A 23,755-nucleotide genomic window follows, 5' to 3' on the forward strand; every position below is an offset into this window, starting at 1 on the left:
CGTTATTGTCAATCTAGAAGAGAAGAATTCATTGGAAATTAGCATCATTGTTCAAACACACAATCATCTTCATCATCATCATCATCAATCAAACATAACCCTTTTCTTATTTTTGTAAGACTGATATTCAAACCTGGTCTTGTTCATCCTTGTTAAGACAGAACACATAGCAGGTGCTCTATGCATGCGCTCATTCAAACACACAGACTTGGTCCATAAACCACAACTGTCAGAGAACTCTCCACCGTTTCACATCAGGAACAATAGTAAACATAAAAAGAGCCAAAATTTAAGGGGCAAAGGCTCTTACGCTCCCAGCGCCACACAGCCTCTATTCTTAAGGATTTCTCCACCCCTCTCCCTTTTCCCCCATACGGACCAGATCTTAGCACCAGAATACTGTAACCCACACTACCACAAAAACGTTCTTTTAACACGGGCTAAGAGATAAAGGACATTTCGTCAAAAGATCTGTGCTTAAGTCTATACTGAATAGGATATTAGCCTATATACCCCAGTCAGAACACAGGCGGCGGTGGGGGGGGGGGGTTGGTGATACGCAGATAAAGGGTGTTTTAGGAACGAAAGCACGGTGTGTGTGTGTGTGTGTCTGAAACAGGCACAATGTTTGCATCTTTGATCAAGGAGTAACACAGAGACGCAGAACACGAAAATCCCTCAAATCAGGAACACGCAAAAAAACAAAAACAAAACAAAAACTCCAAACAAACAGAGTACACATACAGACCACAGTGATTAACGGAATTGTGCAAGAAATGACGCGGCAATACTGCCGCCAATCTCCACACTGTAACATATATATCTATATATATATATATACATACCAAAAAGAAACACCACCCGACAAACAGAGGAGGCCCCACAGTAGACAAGAAATAAATACACAAACGGAGGAATCCCACACATTGATACTATGGACAAAAACAAGAGGAAATCTGAGGCAGATGAAATGCTGAACTGCACAATTTCAAAGAAAAAAAAAATATCAGTCAGGATAAATCACTGCAAACTGTCTGTCACTCGCTGAAGAGTCTGTGGGTCCATGGTCAAGTTAGAGGAGCTGCTCTGGCTTTTTTTCTTTTTTTGCAGTCATGATAATGTTCACAATGCTCACCCACACACAATGATTATTATTCATATCTACAAATTACCTGTTACACCCCCCCGCCCCCTCCCCAAAAACACACATAACATTATGTACCCTTACATCACTGTAAGTCACACCTTAGTTCCTGAGATTCAGCAATGACCCCCTCACTTTAAACACACACACACACACACACACACTCACACACACTCACAAACACACACATTCTGTGTCCCCATTCAAAATCCACAATCCTGTTTGCCAGTTTATAATACACCACCTAGGAGAAGGTTAGTGAAATTACACTCGTATGCATATGGAAAAGAGACCACATCCCCAGCAATACAGGGTGAATATTGTTTAAAAAAAAAACAAAAAAAAAAAACAAGATTCTAAGCACAATGTAATAATTACACACTCGTTTGAAGACTGGAAAAATGCTGAATGAAAATTTTCCGTTAAAATTAAATTCAAGCTGACAGAACTGTGAAGGAATCTGCAGGTGTGACATATCACCTTTGACCTCTGAGAACTCTATGTATCATATGGTATCATATAAGGTATCATCAGAGCGCGTTTGGATCAACCAGCAAAATGCTACAAAGATTTATCAGTCCTTTAGTTCACCCATCCCAATACCAACCAGCCATTGGAATCTTGCCGTCATAAAAACTTAATGGGTTATTTTTCTTGCGGTGAAAAGTGTGACCAACATTGTTGCTGAGGGGCCAACCACTAGCCAGTAGAAAAATCCAGAGTAGGACTACTGCAAGATATTTTGACTGGCTGGTCTTTTCCCATTGCTCTAAGCGAGGATGAGTCCAGAGGTCTCAATATTAACATCCATACTCTTAACCGTTCGTTAACTAAACAACCGACTGTAGAACCTGTGAATTGTTGCCAGGTTGACTTTCGACTAGTACGGACTCTGTGAGGTTGCTATGAGGGTGGTGGGGATCACGTGTGATGGGTGTGACTGGTGCGGACTGGTTAGACTGGGATGCCCATCCGATGTTTCTTTTTCTTCACTGGCTTGAGGCCTGTGAGATGGCGGATGTCCTCCTCTGCGTCTGAATCATCCATCTCGTCGTCAGCTGAGAACAGAATCTGAGGAGAACACATGGGGGAGAGAGAGGGTGTCAGAAATCAACACAGAGGCTTGATATTAAGAATGGCAAAACAAATTAGTATACACAAGGAAGCTTAGGAAAAAAAATTCAATAGCTTTTATATTTAACTCACAGTTATTACTTCTTGAATACATTTCACTGATATTTTTCACCCGTGATAAGGCAACAGAAACACACAAAGAGGCAAGGTTCCAAAATAACAAATTTAAGATCTAATAGTTAGAGTGCTCTAAATCTATACACCATTCCTGATACAGAAATGTAGACCTCTTATAGTCTCCATCCAGTGACAAAAGTTATTAATCATTCAACAGACAGAGATCCTATGGTTCTTCAACTCACTATTACAAAAGTTTGCCATGCCATTCAAAACAAACAGAAATCTTTCCGTCTGCATTATAAGGATTAAATCCTGAATAAGCGTGTTTGAGGAGGAATACGTGGAAACCCGGGACACACACTGCAAATCAAACACCCGCACTTTTTGAAGGAGTAAATGGCCTGTCAAATAACTCAAAGAAGAAAAACTGCTCCTTTGCGTCAGTGATCCGGAAAAAGCCAAATGTAAATTTTTCATAATAAGCCCTTGTTTTGGTCACGTCATTTCTCATCCAGTCAAGTCATCTTGGCTGAAATGCTGAGTGACTTCATTTGTTAACGTTAGTGACTGCTAAGCTTGTCTGTGCTCCACAGTCTCCTGCCCACCTGTTTTATTGGCCTGTAAAGTCATTGGCTCTCCTCTCCACATACAGTGATGGCAGTTCAGCCACATGGGATTACACAGGCTTTTTAAAAAAAAACAAAACAGTGGGTACCACCAAAGTGAACATTGTTGCTCAGCAGGGGTACATGAGAACGACTGATTTCATTCTCATTTCATTTTCTATTCCAACCCAAAACGTCTGTGCAATGAGAACCGTAGGTGTTGTCGTGAGACGGGAATCGATTACATCCGTAGCGCAGGTAAACTGTACCGAGCAAGAGGCTAAAACTTGTTGTTGGGAAAGAACAGAAAAAAACAAAGTCTGTTGCTAAGATAGAACGGAAGGGCAGTTACCTCAGACTCCGAGTCGTCGTGGGAGAGCGCCCGTCTGTAACGCACCTTGCTGCTCCCACGAGGGTCGTCCCCAGCTTCCCTCTCCTCCAGCTTGGCTTTTGTTCTGCCCTTTTTCATGAGGAAGTTATCAACTACCCAGAACATCAAGGCCTGTGGGGCAGACACACCCAACATACAGACACACACACACACACACACACACACACAAACGGCTACCGTCAAACAATCTACAACCAAACGAGCAAAAGCAAACAGAGTGGGGGGAAAATAAGGAAAAAAATTAAGTGTGGCCGTTACAGCGGTAAATGTTACAATGTTTTCTGACAAGAGAAAAGGCTAAAGTGAAGCGCAGTCTCACAGAAAGGTTAACCAGGACTTACGTTGACAAAGAACGGAACAATGAGCATGACGATGGCAAGTTCCAGCTGTGGATTCTTAATGGGATTCAGCAGAACAAGCTGTGACATACAGAGACAGATCCTCATAAACACACACATGGCAGTATATATACATATACATATACAAAACAAACATAGTTACACACACAAACACAGACATAATCATATGTGTTCAATCAACATCTTTATGGTCTTCTGTACATATGCACTTTTTTTTTTCTTGTCTGTGACGGTCCAATTTTTAAATACTTACTCATAAATCCTGCCTTGGAGGGGGAAAATTCATCCTCATAGCATTCATACACAACTTGACAGATTACTTACAAATTTCATGCATTTTCATGACAATGTCATATATTAAGGAGAAAAACAGGATGACGAGAAAGCATCTTAAAGCAGTCTGTTTCCTAATTCATTTGTCTTGAATCAGGACACATTCAAGAATAAGCCAATGTCTGAACAAGTGCACTCATCTCAGAACTCATTGGCGAACTGATTATGGTGGGTTGCCCTGGGTAAAGTTCAGACAGCTTTATTTTAGAGGCTAAAATATAACACAGTTTTTTTTTTTTTTACACATGAAATACACAGACATATGCATTATTTTTCAAAACCTTTTCCTGGACCAGATAACACTTCACCTTTATAATTATTGCCCTGAACCGTTAGGACGGCCACTGACCTTCTTCCACTGTGGGATGAGTAGGACCAGGATGATAAGGATCTTCTCAAACATCATAATGAGGATGTAGAGAGCACACTGGCCCGCCCAGGCCGTACACTGCACTGGCTCCCCTGGACATGGAGAGGATATGGGTAAGATGCTCAGATAAACAGTTCATCAGGAAAGGAAAAAAAAAAAAAAGCTAAACCCCTTCAATAAAGACACAATGTTAAAACAGACTCGAGACATAAACTGAAAGTCGCCTATGCTCAAACGGACCTTTGACTTAGTTCAAACACATGACGAGGAAGTTACGTGCCTTTAGGTGCGACTGTTCAAAACCGGAGAGTGTGTGCTCAGTGACGCAGTTTACAATCTACAGCCAAGACTTATCAACATCAATCACTCTAACCTTTCTCGCTTAAACCAATTTCACAATGGTAAAAAAAGAAACAGACAACAACAGCAAAAAAGAAGTCATTCAGCCAGTCATTCTGAGATGTGAGCCTGTTATTACAGATATTACTTGGTATCCACTAAATTATCCAAATTCAGGCCTTGTGCAGTTGAGTTGTAGATGTATAGCCTGTTACACAGACAGACCCAGGAGGTGACTTTTCCCACTCGTGAATGCTGAGTTCCTTACCGTACTCTCCAAAACGTAAAAAGTCCCATTGCTGCCACTCCACCACTGCGCTGACTGCTCGAATGCCCCCGTAGATCAGCAGCATCCCCAGTGTGGCGTCCAGCAGGAAGTTTATGAGGTAACTAAAGAGAGGGAGATCACATTAGTGATACAATGTTCTTACAATATTGAAATGCGTAGAAAAGGTATCAGAAGCAAATCCACTGTCTGTCAACCATGCAAACACACGTAAACGTTCATACACAGACTCACAGTGAACATGGGTCTTCTTCTGTGAGGCCAGACAGGTAGACATTGGCAAAGTGAATGAACAACATTCCTATAGCCTGTTTGGAAGTGTCCAGGAACCTGAGAAAGTAGTGCAGTGACAGGGCGTGCATCTAATTAACTCTCATTTTGCTAAAAAAAAAAAAAAAAGAAAAAGAGCCTACACACATCAATGAAATGCAGGGACCAAATATGTTTCATTACAGGGTAGGCTGGGAGTAACAAGCTTTGGAATGACATAAAATGGCTGACAGTTTACCATATTCTCCAGGGTCTTCGCTCATGCTTGGGTTCTCTGAAGCGTTTCACTGTGACAAGGAAAGAAAAAAAAAATGGCAAGGTAGTGAGTCTAGATTAAAAAAAACAAAAACGAAAAGGGAACACCGCGTTCAGCGCTGTCCCTAGGATACAGTGTGTGAAATTCAACCACAGGACTCCATTTAACAACACAATTACATTCTCACCAAGAAATCGCCAGAGAAGGTTCCTACACGTCACAAAAAAGAAGAACTGGGGCACAATGCGTGTGATAACAGCCTTCTTGAACAGAAACTAAGCCTCTTTCCGATTACAGGAGGCATTTGATAGAGTATATTTAAGTTTAATAGAACTGAGTATACAGTGTTAAAGCAGTTGATAAAAAATGGCTTGGCTACTGTTACCATGCTGATCGTAATCACTGACTTCACACCCAGGAAAAAGTTCACAGGTGTGCAAGTCTCACCGCAGTCTTATTGTGTGTGATAAGACCAAACAACAAGATTAAACTTAAGTTTTATGTTTTTAAACTTAAGTTTTACGTGGTCAGACTGGATTGTATCCAGGTCAATTCAGTCTGGGTATTACACTAGGAAGAACACCAAGAATGCATTGAAATTCTTGACAGTGTTGAGACAGAAAGAGAAAATGTATGTCATGCTTCTAAGTTAATCCAAAAAACCCAGTTAGCTTTGTGTGTTTTCTAACATGACATCACAGCTTTCAGGGAAAAAAAAACGCTCTTGCTGTTTCTGACAATTAGTTGTTTGTCTCCGTGAAACTTTCCGCCAATCTCTCCCCTTCCAGACGGTTCATATCTCCCAAACCACGACGCTCAGTCCAGTCAGAAAAGATAAAAACAAAGAGAGGAAAGCAAAAAAAAATGTTTCAACATGGACTGACATCTGTGGAGACGATAATCATGTAACGATTTGCCTGTGTGTTGTTTTTCAAACGTCACATATACTTTGTCCTTTAGTCTCATTAAATAATTAAAGTAGCGTTTAAGATGCATCGAACCACACTCACTACCCATGACTTCCATTATGGAACTTAACATTTCTCTGTTTTGAACAGTTTTAATAATAAAAACAGGATGTTAAAGAGCTTCGCAAACTTCTCTTTTCCTGCGCGACTTCACTGGCGTACGTCCATATCGGGACGTATGACACATTTGGGATTTAATGCATTTTTGCATGCCCTATCTGAGAGCTAGCTGTCCTTGATTTTTGTCTTGTTGTGTGTCCCTTATATACTTCTGCAAAGATGCTCTCAACTGATGTAGCCCCGCTAAGGGTACTCACCTGGTTTTCTACAACAGAGCTCAAAATGACAGGTCATTGGACAGGGACGCTTACTGTTTTCAAAGCGCTCTCTAATTTCAAAACCGAGCACAGACGTAACATTCTAGACAAGCACACCACACACACACCCCTCTGATCATAAAGCTTAACACTGCTGCTTCAAGCTGCTTTCCAGTCTTCTGGCACAGACATGTGTTCAGGCTTTTGACTACAAAGAACACTAAAGGAACGGTCAGCCCTTGGTGAAGTTTATGCTGTAATGAATGCTAATGCAAAAAAATCTTCACCGACAGAGCTAAGACTCACACGTGGACTTCTTGTAGGTATAAAACCCTGCTGAACTCCTACATCAGTATACATTTAAGTGTACAGGTACAGGTTCATGTATTATGTATAACTTCTCAATTACATGTTTGCAGACATGAGGTTACAATTTTGCGAATCATCACAACTATAGATCATTGTACACTGGTACAGATCAGTGTTTTTGTGTCCAATATCCTTCTGGAAAGGTTCCATAGTCGCAGCTGCTCTAGTTCCAAACAGTTTCACAAGAAATGTCTGGTGCAATTGTTGTAATCCATGTGTAAAGGGCGAGGCTAGTCAAATTTTCGTAAATAACGGAACGAACACTGTGAAAAGAATGTGATGCTATTCCGAAATGGAAAAGACAAGATTATGCATAGCAACAGAACAGCTCTAATGAGACTGAATACTTACACATGAGGGTGCTAAAGGCCACGACCCCGAGAAGGCCCTGTAGTAACATGCCTAAAGAGCCCATCAGGGCTCCATTAGCGCAGCCTTTGTCCGGCGTAGGACTTGAGGATGAGGAAGCGTTTGAAGAGGCCATGACAGACAGAACTTGACTTTGGATTCCCGCTTGGGGTAAAAGTTCGACTCCGTTCCCTGCCATCAATAACCAGGTGCAAGGAAAATGCTAGGATCTGGAGTATACAGATCCTCCTCGACGGTCAGTTCCACACAAAACAATGACACCTCCTTCCTCCAGTTGTACACGCTGATGGTAATCGATACGCAGATGCCTCGGTTATCGGAAGGACATAATGGATCTCCCCTCGTCTTGACAGCCAACCCATCCTCCCTTTGACTACAGACGAAGTAAAACTGTTAGATTATACTATGTGCCTAAACCGGTGATTTTGTCCATGTCGTCTTTCATCTGAACGTTAACAGGTTAGTTCAGCAAGCTAACAAACTAGCATTTTGTTTGATCAAAAATTACTGTCAAAATACTGAACTGATAGCTACGGCTAGTTTAACTTCTGACTAATGTAACTCACCGAAGCTAAAGACGTGAAGTCGTTGGTATTCCGTTGAGTATGAGCATCATATCGCAAGTTACAGCTGAAATGACATGTAACGTACTAACAGAAACACCATCTTTTAAATGAGCAATATCTGTGTAGTCTATCTAATTTCTGATGGTTAATTTGGAATATCAGGTCCCCGGCAAACGGATTCGCTGGATAACAAGCAAACAAACACCATGAAGCCCTGCAAGCTGTGGTGAGAGTTGTCGCGCTCTAAGGTTCAGTTCAGATTCTTCCCAATATTATATCAAATCAAACATTTAAGTTTTACACTGACAGATAGGTTTGTACTATGCCTCTATCATCACATAAATACGTACGTGAAATATTACTGCATTTGCCTTGTTTTTACCGATTAGGGCCACGAAACCTTAGCATTCCCCCAATGCAAGTTCCAGCTGCTGCTTCCCATATCGAACGTCATTACGCACAGCGTCCACGTAGCTGATCACACGCTTATGAGGGTATCCTGGGATATGTAGGGCAATAAGGGGTTGACGATACGATGACAGAATATGTCTTTAATGAGCATGAAACTGATCAGACTACAGAACGATAGTTTATTATGTCCAAGGAATTTGTTAAATTTTAAAATTCTTGAAATATACAGCACCTTAAATAAAAGAAGCAAACATTTCATGTCTCCTAAACATGAGATAAAGAAAACACTCAATACTGGGACTTGGGTTTATTCCATGTTTTCTTTTAAATAGCAATCAAACTTCACAAACATATATATTTAAAAGCAAATCAATATTAACTCTATTCGTGTCTTCTGATCCAACTGGCTGAAAATGGGGAAGAACAGAAAAGAATATAGTCATAGCAAAAGGACAGTTACATATACAGAAAAAAAAAAAAAAAAAAAAACAACAGAAAAAGACCACCACTGTCTCAGCACAACTGTGCACAGAAAAATAAGACAATGCTAAATAATAAATGGGATCTGTAGCATCTCTCTTTCAATCATTTGACAATTTCACCAATTAGTTACAGAGCAACCAAACTTAGTTAAAGAAAAAAAATGGAACACTTTGTTCCAATTAAAGGAGCAATTGATATGTACATTATATACACTCATAACCCTCTATGTACACTTTGCATACCATATACAGTACACGGTTAATTGGTCTTTGTGCTTGGATTCTTGCATTGTCATTCGCTCTACAGTTGGTAAATGTTTAAAAAGGAGCCAAGAGTTTTTCAATTGGTTGAGAAACTACTCATGTACCTGATTCTCCCTGCAGAGGTGTTTGTCTCTCATTTTGAGGAGAGATAATGAGACAAAAGACCCCTGTTCTTGCATTACCCTACTCCCTCCAGACTAGTCTAAATCACAAATGAAAAAAAAACCAAAACAAAACAAAAAAACCTTGAAGCTCTGGATCCAGGTGAACTCCATGCAAAAAATGATCATCTCTTTGTGCAGCACTAAGTGCAGGATCGCTAGATACAGAGGAGGAGCATCCAATGGGAAAGTCACTTGGTGGGACTTGTCCCACAATGCAATGCTCCCCTCCTGCTTATAATAGTCACATCATTCTCAGCTGGCAAACTGCTGATAGAAGGCCAGCTTCACTCTTTCAATGTGGTGGCACAGTTTGATAGCTGGGCCTAGCTTCAGGTCCATACACTCTTGTACTGTAGGAAGATTTAGCAGGAGCAAGGCTTGGCCATCAATCTCCTAGAGACAAAACATAAAGAAACAGTTAAAGGCACAACAGTTCTAGCCCGAAATGTGTCTGTGTGCAATAGGGGTGTGTGATATTGACCAAAAAAAAATGGGATGTTATCGATGTCGATAAGTAGATGATATTTTGCATCCTTCAAAAATGTGTTTGTAAAAGTCTTACATTGTTCTAGCTCGCTCTGGTTAACAGGATATTAATTGTTTCTTACTTGTGATATTAATGGAAACAACATATTTAAGGAAAACAAGTCTTATTTATTGTCGAGCTGTCTCAGTGTGCAGACTGCCGTCTTATGAGCGACATCCGTCTTTTCAAAGCCAAACCAGCTCCGTGCGAGTGAGGATGATCCACGTCTAGCAATTAAATCTAATGACGTAGATTGTGAGGCTGGTGGGGTCTGTATTTTGTCTTCAGGCGCTGTTTGCTCGCTCATTTTTAACATCGGTCATGCATTTTTGGGCAGCTACGCCAGCTTAATTTGTGGCGCGATGACCATGTACGCCTACACTAGCACACTGCATGCAAGTTTCAAGTTTTATTGTCATTTACTAGATAACAATGTGGACATCACTATCAGTGATGAAATTCTTGGGCTCGGGGCCGGCTCAACTTGCACAATGTAAGTAAGAATAGATAATAATAAAAAGAATAGAATAGGAAGAAGATATCGAGATATCATTTTTTGTCAATATCACACACCCCTACTACACACAGATGCACACAGACACATTCTTTCTCAATGCGCACGCGCAGTAGTCTATCCTACTGGGCCACATGACGCATTGAACGCGTGGACTCTCGAGGCGTGTTTTTGATTGGTTTTTGCAAAGCGAGGGACACACTTGATAATGTCAGCTCGCACACCGTTAAAACAATAACTAAGATATTATCGTGGACGACATACATCGCACACCCCTAGTTTGTAGCCGTTTTTTTTTTTGTTTTTTTCTTCCTACCTGATCTAAGAAGATGCGTGCCAGTGGTGCGCAGTCGGTGGTCCTGATGAAGCGTACCACGTCCGTTACGCTCCACTCTAAAGGACTGCTGTCCAAGCACAATTTCTGTGGCACCTCACTGCGTGGGCTCTGCCAGAGATACAACAACACGTAAGCACAGTCTTCATTAGAGACGTGGTAAATTCACTGACCACCCGTGCCTTAATCATCACCGACACGGCAACGGGCTCCTTACAGACAGATGGCCGAACGCGAGACGCGATCGAGCTACCTTTGGCGAGGGTGGCTGGTTCTCGTCGTCCGAGTAGGACGGAGAGCGCGCTTTACGGCGTCTGCGGGTGGGCCGAGGCGTCTCAGGTGGGGAGGGGGAGGGGGTGGGCGGCTGGGACTTCTTCTCTGAATACTCTGAATCATCCATCAGTTCGTCCTGCAGCTCAGAGCCGGAGTCTTCGCTCAGAGAGTCGTCTTCATCGAGATCCTCCTCTTCACCGCTTCCCTAAAAGATTGAGAAAGAGAGGATTAACACATCTGGGAATCATATACCATGAACAGCACAGTTGCATACCTTGGTTGTATGCACATCTTGGATATGTCTAGATTTTTTTTTCTTGTTCTAGAAAGCTCGTCTAGAAAGCAGGAGATTCTCTTTATGAGATTCTATTTATATTGTTCATATAAAGTAATGAGAAAAGACCTTAAAAAAAAAGACATTTTTATGTTTTTTTTATGTTCCCTTCAAGACCAATTATCAACAGGTTTCAGTTATTAAAAATGTCAATATTTTAACGGAAGTTTCTAAAGCAACATGAAAAAATTAAGAACGTGCACAAAACAAACTAAAAGTTGGATCAATCAGAAGAACAAACCAAATTATGTAATGTGTCAAGGGTTACAATGTTAAAAAAACGACAGTGGAAATGCTAGAATGGAGTGGAAAAGCAAATATGTAATCTCAGGAAAGAGGAACAGAGGTTGCACACTGAAGCTGACCCACGGGATCAGATATAAGCTTAACAGTTACTAAAACCCACAAAAAGCCAAACGCAAAAAAAAAAAAAAAAAAAACCATTTCCACACAATGGAATCTCTGTGATGCAACCTCAGCAAAAAACTACACATCATCAACTTCACAAAGCTGCTCATTCTGGTTAGGGCCGCAAACTGTAGGCTGAAACTGTGGTGACTCTGTAGTCCTCGGTTCAGTTCACAGTATGGGTGTAGTGAACTGCAGATTTGTTTGTTTGTTTGTTTGTTTGTGCTTTTGATCATTAAGAACAGCATTAATCATAACTTGAAGCCAGTATGCCATTTGTTTTTCTTTTCATTTCTCAATGTGAGAAGATATATGCACCACGTTTACAGTCCCCGTATGCTTTAATTGAGTGAACGATTACAACAGCTTTAATGACTATGCTGACTGAATAACCATTTGAAATAGCCTCACAACAAAACACATGGTGTCATTACTCAGACTTTAAATAGTATAAATTATATTGGAATATACGAGTCCTAATAAACGGGCAAAGTAGATGTACTTTCTAGGCTTCTCTAAAGGGGAACTTGTTTCTTTCTTACATCTAAGTAGTTGTGCACTGAACGGAAAAAAAGGTCAGGGCAGTCTGCTGTCATGTTTAAACGAAAAAGACAGAAAAAATTCAGTTCTGAGTTGGCTCAATGTCCTTTTAAGTCAAACCGTGAACCGAGCAACGGGCTGGAAAAGCTAGGTACAAAACCGGACCATGAACAGAGTGAAGCGCTGCTTCTCTAACTCATTACAACTCTTATCTCTAGATCAGTCAGAGTTGTTACGTGGAAACCTGAATGTCTGATCGGTGTAAAAAGGTCTTATAAGCCCCCTCTCATACTCTTTCCTTCCTCCAGTCTGGTGTATTTGAAGTAAGCAAAAGCAAACCTTTGCCCTACATTAGAGCAGCAGTGAATCACTAATGGTAATCATCATCTTGTGGGAGTCACCAGGTCTGAGTACACTTCTACATGATACAATACAGGCCAAGGAATACAGAGCATTTTCAGTTGACAAGATGCGCACTATGTTGCAAACGACGCTTCTTTTCAAGATGTTTCCATATTTCAAGACGATAACACCCTCGCTCACACTGCTATATGAACTCATGTAGAATTTTTTTGACACCAAAAGTCAAATCCCTTCCACGGGTCTTCCAATCAATCAGCAAGTAAAAATATCATTCAACGCTTCTGGCATGTTCTCAAAATGCACGTTTGCACCTCCATGGCTCAAAGAACTAAAAATGAACAAAACAGTCCAATATCCTATTAGAGACAGTTAAAAACTTAAAAAACACCATTCAAAGAGGCAATGAAACTGCTCAGAGGACAAAAGACCCCTTATTCTCACTTGCTACTTGGTACTGGCATACGGAGCTGCCGACAGGAACCTACCAGCCTACATATACTCTGTTATCAAACAGTGTTTGGCACCGAGATTTCTAAGTTGCAAGATTTCTGATGATGCAGTCACTCGAGATCATCAAAAATCAAATCAAAGCTCCTTTCCTGCCATGCTTCCTCTCAAAGTCAGGGCGGGCACCTCTCTAACCACATTTTACAAACAACTACACCAATATTTGCTCTAATGTGGTAACTACTGTTTTTTTTTCTTTAATACATTTTTCAGCCTTCATTATTCTAAAATGGCTAATAAAGCAGGCTAACCGTGATTAAATCAGGGTTGTTTTTTTCTCTTTGCAAGGTGGGCCACATAACGTTACTTGGAAAGGGTTGTAAGAGGACAGAATTATGTCATAATTTGTTAACTGTTTGGTATAGGACGATAATGTGATCTGAACTGTGCGTCAATCTTTCTGGTTTGTTTCTGGTTGCTAGGTTCCCTGTCTCTGTCGTATGCTACTCACGGCTGCACGACAGCATTCATAACTACACCTATCAGGACCATCTGCGGTCAGTTTAGCGACGCACGCGTGGTACGTATTCATCCTATACTTCGCCTTTGGATGTAAAAAGCGTCGACCACATGAATAAATGTAACCGTAAGTAGCGGCTAAATGCTCATAAACGGGAAAGGCGTTTCAGATCCTGAGCGTTAGTGCGGAACGCTGCTGAGGTACCTGTGGAGAGCCCGCGGGCGTGTTGTCCAGCGAGGCTGATGAGCGTCTCTTCTTGTGAACGAAGAGCTGCTTTCTCCTCTTCCTCCTCCTGCCTCGCCTCTTCACACCGCCTTCCAGGTTCGAGTGGCCCCCTGGAGGCCGACCAACGCGCCTACTTTTCTTCTTTCCATAGTAATAAGCTGTTTAACAGGCATACATAAAGTCCGCCAATTACCGATACAGAAGACAGCTCCAGGGCATGAGTACAAGCTTCTAAAAAAATGATTTTTTTTTTTCTGGAAGTACAAGAAAGATGAGATGCGATTTTAATCTGAAGCTCCAAGGAGCCATCAGTTATGACACTGACTGATAACTGCTCTTACAGAGAGAAGCATTAGTGATGTAGTCTGAATATTGGATTAATTGGAGTGTGACAGACCTATTGACAGGTAACATTGATTAAAAAGCGAGCGGTGAAGCGGTGATAAATTACACCCACTGTATTTGGTCTTGGTGAGCACTGAGCAGTTCTCAGAGCAGTGCTCCAGCACCATTCGCGGTCCAAACAGGTTGGGGCAGCACTCAAGTTTAATACAGGTCTTCCTGCAGAACTCAGCCACGCGATCTGCGGTACGCACGATCTCCACCGTAGCCCTGTAACTTTTGCCTTTGTACCTGAAAATCAGTATCACACGGCTGGTGGTTAGGAGAACCAGGAGCAATTTCCACTGGCAACATCCTACTAACACCTTCTAATATCAGTTAGTTTACATAGCAAGCTCCTCTTTGTGTCCTAGATTTAATATCACTGGACAAAATACACTGACAGTTACTAAACAAGTGAATATGGGAAATATTACGACAATAATATTGTTATGTTAATCTAACACCATTCTTTCAATTACTATCCAGAAAGTTCAGCAACCCCAGGCTTGGTTAGATCATTTACTTGGCTTTGAGGGTTTCTCCGTGGCCCTGCCAGCGACCTTCTTGGTCCAGCTGCAGCTCTCTCAGAACACGGCTGGGCTTGTAGGCTGAGTTAATCAGCAGGGTAAGCACCTACGGACAACGAGAACGTAGAGGTCACCTTAGATACTTTAACCAATCACTCAACACTCCCAGAGTCAGACAGGTTCTGCTCTCCACGAACACTCACCTCCTTCAGTACAAGGACACAGTTTCCCGGCCCCACACACTGTGGCAGCTCGGCAATGCGACCCTTGTTCAGATACGGCCCAGAGAAGCAGCGGTGGTTGAAATAAATCTTGGGACAGCAGTATTTCCCATTGGTCTGTCCTGCTAACACACACACACACACACACACTCAGATCAGAACGAATCCTCTAAAACTGAGAACACTGATGGAGCTGAAATGAGCAACACTCACCACTTTCTGATTGGCTGTTGATCTGCTGTTTCAGGGCATCAGGAGAGCTGTCCTTGGGCAGAGCTCTGCTAGAAATTCAAGACAAGAGAGGGTCAAATGTTACAAAACCAGAATAGAGATCTTAGAGGAGAACAGAGATGTTAGAGGAGACAAGTGGCCACATTTCCTTTCCTTTCAGAAAATGAGTCAACGCAGTCATTATCTAGATTAAACGTAACACGTACGCAATGCAAATCAATGACACATTTCAGATTTCAAAGGATCTCACACAAAAATCTCAAGTTTTTGGGGGGGGGGGGGGGTGTTGGGGTTTTTTTTTTTCAGATCTGATCAGCCTCTGTATTCCCTTTTGAGATGTAAAGGTCACAGATGATTTACCAGCTCCTGCACCTTTTGTGCTGTTAGTCTATTCATAGTTTGGCATCCGCTGCATTATCATCATACAACAACAACAACAACAACAACAACAGCGCAGTCTGTCAGGTAAGAACCGCTTTGAACGCGTTTAACATTTGGCACAGCTCAACGAGCGTCCGTTCTCTCGCGAAGCATGACAAATCTTCCCGATGACAATGCTGGGTTTGAGACGAGAAAAGCATTCTCTCTACACGATGAAATGCCCCTCCTGTTCTACTCACTGTTTCTCAGGCTGAACCACCGCAATCTTCCTCTGCTTTTCAACTGCAACAGGAACAAATGTACACGGCATTAATAAACCAGCATTTCTTTCCATCAGGTGTGCTTGCAGCATCCTCTCTACGGTTACTCCAAAGACGCCACTTGTACAAATAACTCGTCCTAAACATTTTTCTGTGTTGTGTTGACACACTTGAGGTCGACAAGCAAGTCTACACTGCTAAGTAACAGCGTTGTGTGCTTTAATGAGGGAAAAGACCAGGTGTAGTGTGGATAATTCTGTGGGAGACAGGCGATTGAAGAAGGTCCACGTATTGGTTTTGGTTACTGACCTTTGGGTTTGCAGGGGTACTGGAGAGGATAACCGTTTGTCTCGCACCAGCTGACTGGGAAAATATCCATGGAGTCAATATGAACTATCAACTCTGGGACAGGCTGCTTAAGTCCTTGAGGCGCAGAAAGAAAGAAAGAGGGAAAAAAAGACTTTAAAACATCCACTTTACTCTTCAATCTTTTAAGAAAATACATAGTAATAATACGGACAAGTCACAAAGATTGGCCATGATGAAATGATCAGGTCAGATAAACGGCTGTCCTGACTCCTCACCTTCCAGTCGAATCCAGATGTGTTGACCTCTGACCTTAGTGACCGTTGCCACGTGAATGTTTTCAGGGGAAAGAGGGTTAACTGCCTCCAGCATCATGGACTCTTTAAAGCACTGGTCAGAAGGATCCTGAGTAAAGAAAATAAAAATAATGACCAAAACATACAACATTCCGCTAAGTCAAACTGCACCGTTATCAGACGAGCCTTTATTTGGACGCTCTTCCAAATAAAACAGCTTGTGTGGCTGTTATACAGGGTGTCTGTTCCCAGAGCGCCGTTAGAGTGTCGATGGGACTCACCGCAGGAAAGCAGTGCTGAGCTGCTGCTTCTGCTTCACACTGTTTCAGATAATCTGCCCAGTCAAAGTCCTGACCCTGGTAACCTATGAACACACACACACACACACACACACAAAATGAGCAAATTTATGGAGCGCCTCCATCATTGGAGTACCTCTGTCATTGCTACAAAACACTGTTAAAACCACATCACTAAAATTCTAGCAGCAGGTAAAATGTCCACTCGTCTTTATCATTCACGGTGATGCTAAAATATAACTACAGAGAGAGAAAAGCGTATGTTTTTTTCCCCCCTCTGTGAGGGACTGTTATCAGATGCTTAAATATCAGATTTTTTTTTCTTTTATTTTTTTTTAAATAGACTGTGGACCACTGCTTCTGGACGTGGGGAAACTCCACACAGACGCACCTGGAGGAGGGCTGAGCTTTACCCCGTTTTTCAGGCTCCACTGAGCGGGGAAGAGCCCGGGGCTTTCCCTGTGACACAGGAAGGGACGTCCACTTTGGTCCGTCTGCGCCTCCTCCCTGAGGTCGTCCATCCGAACCAGGAAGAATTTTTCATCAAAAACCTGTCAAGGAGCAGGCAAACGAGCTCGTGAGACTATCGGCTCGTACACTTTCTGAGCCCGTGACACGACATGACACAGATTTGTCACGCGGCTTGTGGGTCACAGAAGACGTAAAGTCGCGCTGGAAGGGAACTGAATCTCTCTGACTAGCTGCAGCAGAGCCTTGTTGCAGCAAAGTGTGGTCTGTGAGGTGGTTTATGATTGGAGGGGGGGGGGCAGGTGTGGGAGGATGGAAAAGAAAAAAAAGAACAGTCTAGCTGGAGGAAATGAAAGGCTGTTACCTTTACTACTGTAGCAGGGCTAATGCAGAAAGGGGCAGAGGGATCCACGGCCTCTAGCTTCATTCCCTCTGTAAAGCTGTGGGGGCTGATGGAAGGCCGGTCCTGAGTACAGAAGCACAAGCACAGCTCTTTGAATAACGAGAGACTTCACGCAGTCACACCCAGCCAGTGAGAACAATGTACACATGTACAGAAATAGCAAAAACAACAAACACAGAGAGTTCGCACACTAAGTGCACGCGCGTTATTGACTGCGCTAAACTAACAGATCGTCCAGACGCAGAAACAACAAACCTGGAAAGACAATTGAGTGCGAAGTAGTGTAGCGGAGTTTAGCGTATACCTACCTTATAAAACTCCTCAGTGATGCTACAGTCCTGTGGCTGATTGGCAATGGTCTGTCTGACCTCCTCCCATTCCTCCTCTGTGCGCAAAGGAAGCAAAGCTGCAACACAAAAACACAAATAAATAAACAAGGCCACAGTCTCTGTTTGCCTCTCTAAATGTTTAACTAATGACAGTCTCTGGACTATGACCTATACACAGCACACACACACACACACACACACACAACTTACCAGCGGGGGGTCTGAAGGTGCAGCCGTGCTCCTGGGCCCAGCCAGGGAGGTGGAGTAGGGGGTTCAGGTAGAAGAGCCACAGGGTGGCCTGCGAGTCAGGGAGGCCCTCGGTGCCGGCGTAACGGAGACGCAGCCTCCCTGCCACATTCTCCTCTATCACTCCACACCAGGCTACTTTTGCATCCCCGCTGTCCAGCACTTCTACACTCATCCCTGGGCTGAGCAAGTCAGCAGGGTTACACCCACGCTGGGCCTTTGGGTCGCAAACACATTAAAAAAAAAAAGTAATTTAATTTTATTTATTTAAAAATTAAAAATCTCCATTGGAGTCAATGAACATCTGTGCGATCAAGCACTATCATGACCTGATAGTCAACCGACGAATCAATGATTGTTTAGGTCATATCTGTTAGCTGCTGTGGAGAGAAATCAAGACGACAGAAAGTGTCTCACCCCCTCCAGCAGGTGAGCTGGTGCGCTGCAGGTGTCTGCCAAGGCTTTCTCCAGCAGGGCTTCCCAGTCTGGGTGTTTCTCACGCACACCTGTGGAAAGACACATGTTCAGGGTTGTATCTGGAAGCCTTACAGTGTGAAACGGATTCAGAGGTGACGACGACAGCTGGCAAGAAAACATTTTATATGTGCCAAGAGATGCTAATTGCCTGTTTTCACAGAAGTAGCCAACACATCTATCGCCACGACCTCAGCAACTCCACAAATCTACCGTGAACAGCCATTTAGAGGATTCTGTGGAATGTTGCAAGCTAAGAAACATTCAATAGATGAGTGAAAGACATTATGTTCAAACTCTGCACAGCCTAATTATTGAATTTCATTCAGTATGGGAAAAAACAGAGGGTGAATTTCACACTATATTTACATGGGAAAGCAGTGACCAATATTAAACAGGTCAAAACTCAACGGCAAAAGTCTACCTACAGACAGCCATCGCAGACAACTGTTGCAGGCACAGCACTTCAAAGCACATATGAAGATATTATGCCCTGAAATATTTGATCACTGACACCCATTAGGAACCAGATAGTACTTCATATTCTCTATCTACTAATGAATCATTTATTATTTTCAATTAAATCCATTTCTGAATATTTACTGACACGAAAGATGAAATATTCCAGCGACAAACCTCAAAGGTTTTAAAATGCTTATCATAGCCAGCGAAAAGTGAGACCTACTGTTTCATTGTAACGAAAGAGAACCAAACTAACCACTAACAACATCCTGGAGACTTCTGGAGTGATACTAACCAGCCTGCCAAGACTCAACCACATCTCTACAACTGTTCTTACTGAAATTTCCACATCTCACGAACATTTGCCATGTCAGACGTCACGAGGCCGAGAAACAAAAAGTGCTAAGACAAAGGGGGGAAAAAAAATCAACCAAAGAAAAATTCAGAAATCAAAGTGACCACAACAGCCTCAATCGAGTGGTGTCGATCACATTTTCAAAACTTTTTCTAGGCCCAAAATCCTCACCCTCGGGCGGTCTCATAGGTCGCCCCTGCTGCCGGCTCCAGCCCAGAGGGTGGAGGTCTGCTGTCATGATGTCACACCAGAAGTCAGCACGGCGGTCGTCTTGGTAACCTTCATAGCGTAGCAGTAGAAGTTGTCCACAGGTAGTGATAATGGTGGCAACCCAGTAAGCTCCCTCTGTGTCACTGCGTACACACACTTCCAACTTCATTCCAGGAGACAAACCTGTCTGAAGGCCCTGATCCACCTGTGAGAGAGAGAGAGAACCATGTGACTACACATATGGCATGAACAAAGATCGAACCAACTCAAAAGTAAAAAAAAAAATGCAAATTAAAAAAAAAAAGCACACCGGATGTCGATGACAAACCATCTGACTAATGACTACCGAAACGCTAACACAACACTCAATGTATTCGTATCTTAATAATCTCAGTTTAACGCCAAACGAGTAAGCTGAGAGGTGTGAAGACATGAGAGCTAGAAGTGACAGTGTTATCAGCCTTGACCTTCACTAAGTTTACTTACATGTTTGAATGCGTGATGGGGTACAGACAACGCTCCATTCTCCTCTAGATAGTCATCCCAATTGAACTCAGAGACATCCTGACCAGAGTCCACATCTGAAATAGCAAAACCAACAGTTCATACACACTAAAGAATACTATGAACATATGGTTCAAATAGCTGGCCAATGTGCACACAGCATATAACAACATCTCCCACAGAGATGCACTAGACTACAGTGTGTTAACCCTCCATTAACAAAAACAAAGCTCTGTCACCCCAAGATACCTGTGTGCTAACACGCACATGGGAACATAAACTTTCACAGTCAGATTAATGGAAGATTTTAAATTTTAAGTCTATCACAGAATACAGACATATCCAAGTATTTATACATGAAATCATCCATATGCACGCGCAAACCAAAATAATAACAATACAAAAATGAATTTAACAGCATGAATCCAATACAAAAGAATGTGTTTTTGAACTTACCAGACTCCAGCGTCTCATGGCTCATATTGAAACTCTTGAAGGCAGACTCACAGTTTCTATATCAAGACAGATAATGAGACACAAGGAAACTGAAAGTGAACTAAAAGAGTTTAGTTTTAAGATTTGTGCAGTGGTAATGTTTAACAAACCCCAAACCTCAGGGGAATTAGGGCTAAAATAAAACGCAGTGGAAGGGCGCCTGTGAGAAAACCTGAGAGTTGAACAGCGGTTGAATCTAAGTGAGTGAAAGTGTGTAAGAGGAAGATTTAAAGTTTTAAGCGTTAAGTATCACAACGTCACAATGTCTTTTTTTGGATCCACTCTTTTGAACCTGCCAGATGTTATGAGATGTATGGCCAATGTGTAATACGAACGCGTAAAATTCCAAAAAGACATTCGAAATAATTAATGACTCCAGCTACGCTAACATACTTTGTGGCCTAGAACAGATTGCTCTGGCTTGAGAAAGAGGATAAAGGACAAACTCCTACCTAAATATATACACTCAATACAAACTGATCACAGATATGATTACTGAAAAAAAACCCTTAACTTTTAGCTAACTCTTCCTGATCCCATTAAAGAAGAAGAAGAAGAAAAAAAAGACAATCGACAAATTTTAAAAGCTCCAATGAAAGGACACAAAAGAAAGATGCGACACAGAAAAAAATATAGAGAAAGTTGCGACTATTCAATTGGCCTGTCAAGTTGTCTTTGTGAGGTTTGATGTCTCTATTAAAGGAGAGATGAGAGTCAGGCGGTTGGCCTGTGACAGCCACTGGGCTGACTGCGACCCTCAGGCTGTGACGGGGATCAAGCCATTCAGTCAAACCCCGCCCTCCGGTTACGCTGAGATCCCCAACCAGAGCCAAGCCACAGAACCTCATTGTGCTGGGGGTCAAACTTGTTTCAAATGGAGAGGTGAAAGAGAGGAGCACTCATACCCCTTCCATAGACCTGTCCATCAGATGAGTCTGATTCTCTCTCCAATAATCTGAAAACTTTCCAAGGGCACTGAGAATGTTTCACTTAAAATAATAATAATAATAATAATAATAATAATAATAAATCCCAAACACTGAAACGACACAAACCTGAAGGGACTGAGGATGCTTAAGAGTTGTGTTGCGGACTGTAGATGAAAAGAAACTATTTGTGGTGCCAAAACTTTGTGAATCCTCAGCACATTCCACTGAACAAACTACCACCCTTTCACTTAACTCGACAAGCAGGAAGACTAACAACTTCCCCCAATTGATGGAGGCCTTTCCAAACAAACACATACGCACACTCTTTCCAACTATGAACAAATTATCGCCCAAAGACATCAGTCCGACATAACAACAGCCTCCTCTTCCAAGTACACAAAAACATAACTTAACGTTTTCCTACCTTTGCCACACTAAGAAATACACTTTACTGCTTCCAATCAATAATTAAATACCTGTAGCACGGCATGCTGCTCAGAGTTATCATTAAATGTAGTAACGTTTATCATCACAAACCGTAAAGAACTTGAGCATGCTAGTGCATAACAATTTAAACGTAACACGCCTTTTAACTTTTGCGTTCAGATTAATTTTGCTAAGGCTGCGCGACGCTAAAACTCAACTTCATTACACGTTGCAGTTACATTTACTAGCGTAAGTAAAAAAACATACACAATAAACAGCACACACTAATTCGGATTCAAAGTGTATCTTGCTAATTCGGTCAAAATTGGGAGTATGTATGTGATGTCTTTTGTTTATTTGTTTATTTTTAAGGAACGTCCGTTTCCTACTCAGCCGTGCAGGCTAACAAATGAAACTGAACTAGCTATTCGCTCAGCTCGCACTAATGATGTACATTACACAGAAAGTTTCCGATTACATAGTTATTCAAGTTCAAACGGAATGAAATGTGAAACTGGACATCTAAGTGGCACTGATACATTAGTCCTTCTTACGAGCATAAACTGAACACCATATATTAGTGCATTGCGATAGGGGGAAGACGGCTTGATTTTCAATACAAATCAAGAGATGTATCAAAGTGATCAGAGACGACCAAGGTTAAGACTAATGTTCCACAATGGATTTTATTTGTAATTGTAGCTTAATATGTAGGGGGAGATTTTCAATGTGTAGTCTATATAAAATGTATATTGTTAATTTATTTGTCAGTATTTCTAATGTAACCGAACCTGGAAACCTTAATTTAGCAATATACATATATATAAATAAGTGGTCTATATGCGTAGTATCTATCTTTGTTAATCGGTGCAATTTATAACAAATGTTCAGTAACTGATGGCTTCCAAGCTGTCCAAACGCAGTATTCAGCTACTAGCTAAATATCTGGGCAACAGCATTTCAGACATTCGCGCCGATCCACCAACTTTCATTCTGCAATATACATCATTGAGCGATTAATAAAATTCAGTAAAGCGAATTATACATTTATCGATAATAATTGTCTGAGAGGAAAATTGCTGCTAAGGAAAGCACGGGGTCGAGTGCGGCTGATTCGGCACATGCTAAAAACGCCTGTAACCAAGTCAAGTTACTGAAACGTCATGGCTTGAGCAATATAGCTAGCAAGCAATAAGGGCGCTTGCACTCAGTCGAGCCCAAGTCATCTTTTTTGGAGACGGGAAAAAAGATGCAGACAACATTAAAATGTTGGTTAAAACCACGATCCGTTAGTGCAAAGTGTATAATATGGAAATATTTAGTCTCGGAATTCGTGTCTTACCAGTAAGGAGTTTTTCAAGTCGGTTTTAGATGCAGTGTCTTTTTCCGCCTAGTCGTTCACGACCTCATTCCAATATGGCACAAAGTCATACTGCGCATGCTCTGCCGCCTAGCCTCTCATCCACAGTCTAAGCCCGGGTAGCTGATATTGTCGGCTTTGAGCGAATAAGAAAGGACTTGCACGTTTATGAAAAAATCCACATGAAGCCATAGCACAAATCCGAATTGTATGAATTTGATTTGATAAATGCCAAAATACTCAGATAA

The 23,755-nt window shown here is 41.9% G+C and overlaps 2 protein-coding genes across 6 annotated transcripts; both read right to left on the bottom strand.

The window, feature by feature from the left end:
- Positions 1–845: 845 nt before the first annotated feature.
- stimate (STIM activating enhance) lies at positions 846–8,563 on the bottom strand. Of its 2 annotated transcripts, none has more exons than XM_030777729.1 (9): positions 8,487–8,563; positions 7,553–7,943; positions 5,530–5,578; positions 5,256–5,351; positions 5,004–5,125; positions 4,376–4,488; positions 3,676–3,753; positions 3,296–3,445; positions 846–2,215 (listed from the first exon to the last, which is right to left on the bottom strand). In XM_030777729.1, the coding sequence occupies exons 2-9, from the start codon at positions 7,746–7,748 to the stop codon at positions 2,099–2,101; spliced, it is 921 nt and encodes a 306-aa protein (XP_030633589.1). In that variant the 5' UTR covers positions 7,749–7,943; positions 8,487–8,563; the 3' UTR covers positions 846–2,098. The 2 variants fall into 2 exon arrangements, with proteins under 2 accessions (XP_030633589.1, XP_030633588.1); XM_030777728.1 differs by having other exon boundaries at positions 8,137–8,552.
- Positions 8,564–8,839: 276 nt separating this feature from the next.
- On the bottom strand, positions 8,840–23,557 carry sfmbt1 (Scm like with four mbt domains 1). 4 transcript variants are annotated; one of them, XM_030777708.1, is made up of 21 exons: positions 23,490–23,557; positions 20,754–20,809; positions 20,280–20,374; positions 19,755–19,998; positions 18,710–18,798; positions 18,257–18,509; positions 18,026–18,123; positions 17,679–17,780; positions 17,238–17,397; positions 16,829–16,911; positions 16,530–16,656; positions 16,255–16,368; positions 15,925–15,967; positions 15,287–15,351; positions 15,056–15,195; positions 14,849–14,958; positions 14,399–14,574; positions 13,921–14,099; positions 11,085–11,309; positions 10,814–10,942; positions 8,840–9,850 (listed from the first exon to the last, which is right to left on the bottom strand). In XM_030777708.1, the coding sequence occupies exons 2-21, from the start codon at positions 20,776–20,778 to the stop codon at positions 9,710–9,712; spliced, it is 2,598 nt and encodes an 865-aa protein (XP_030633568.1). In that variant the 5' UTR covers positions 20,779–20,809; positions 23,490–23,557; the 3' UTR covers positions 8,840–9,709. The 4 variants fall into 4 exon arrangements, with proteins under 4 accessions (XP_030633568.1, XP_030633567.1, XP_030633566.1 ...); XM_030777707.1 differs by having other exon boundaries at positions 15,056–15,198; XM_030777706.1 differs by having other exon boundaries at positions 15,287–15,354.
- Positions 23,558–23,755: the final 198 nt, after the last annotated feature.

The sequence above is a fragment of the Chanos chanos genome, chromosome 6 (assembly GCF_902362185.1).
Source record: "Chanos chanos chromosome 6, fChaCha1.1, whole genome shotgun sequence".
NCBI lineage: Eukaryota > Metazoa > Chordata > Actinopteri > Gonorynchiformes > Chanidae > Chanos > Chanos chanos.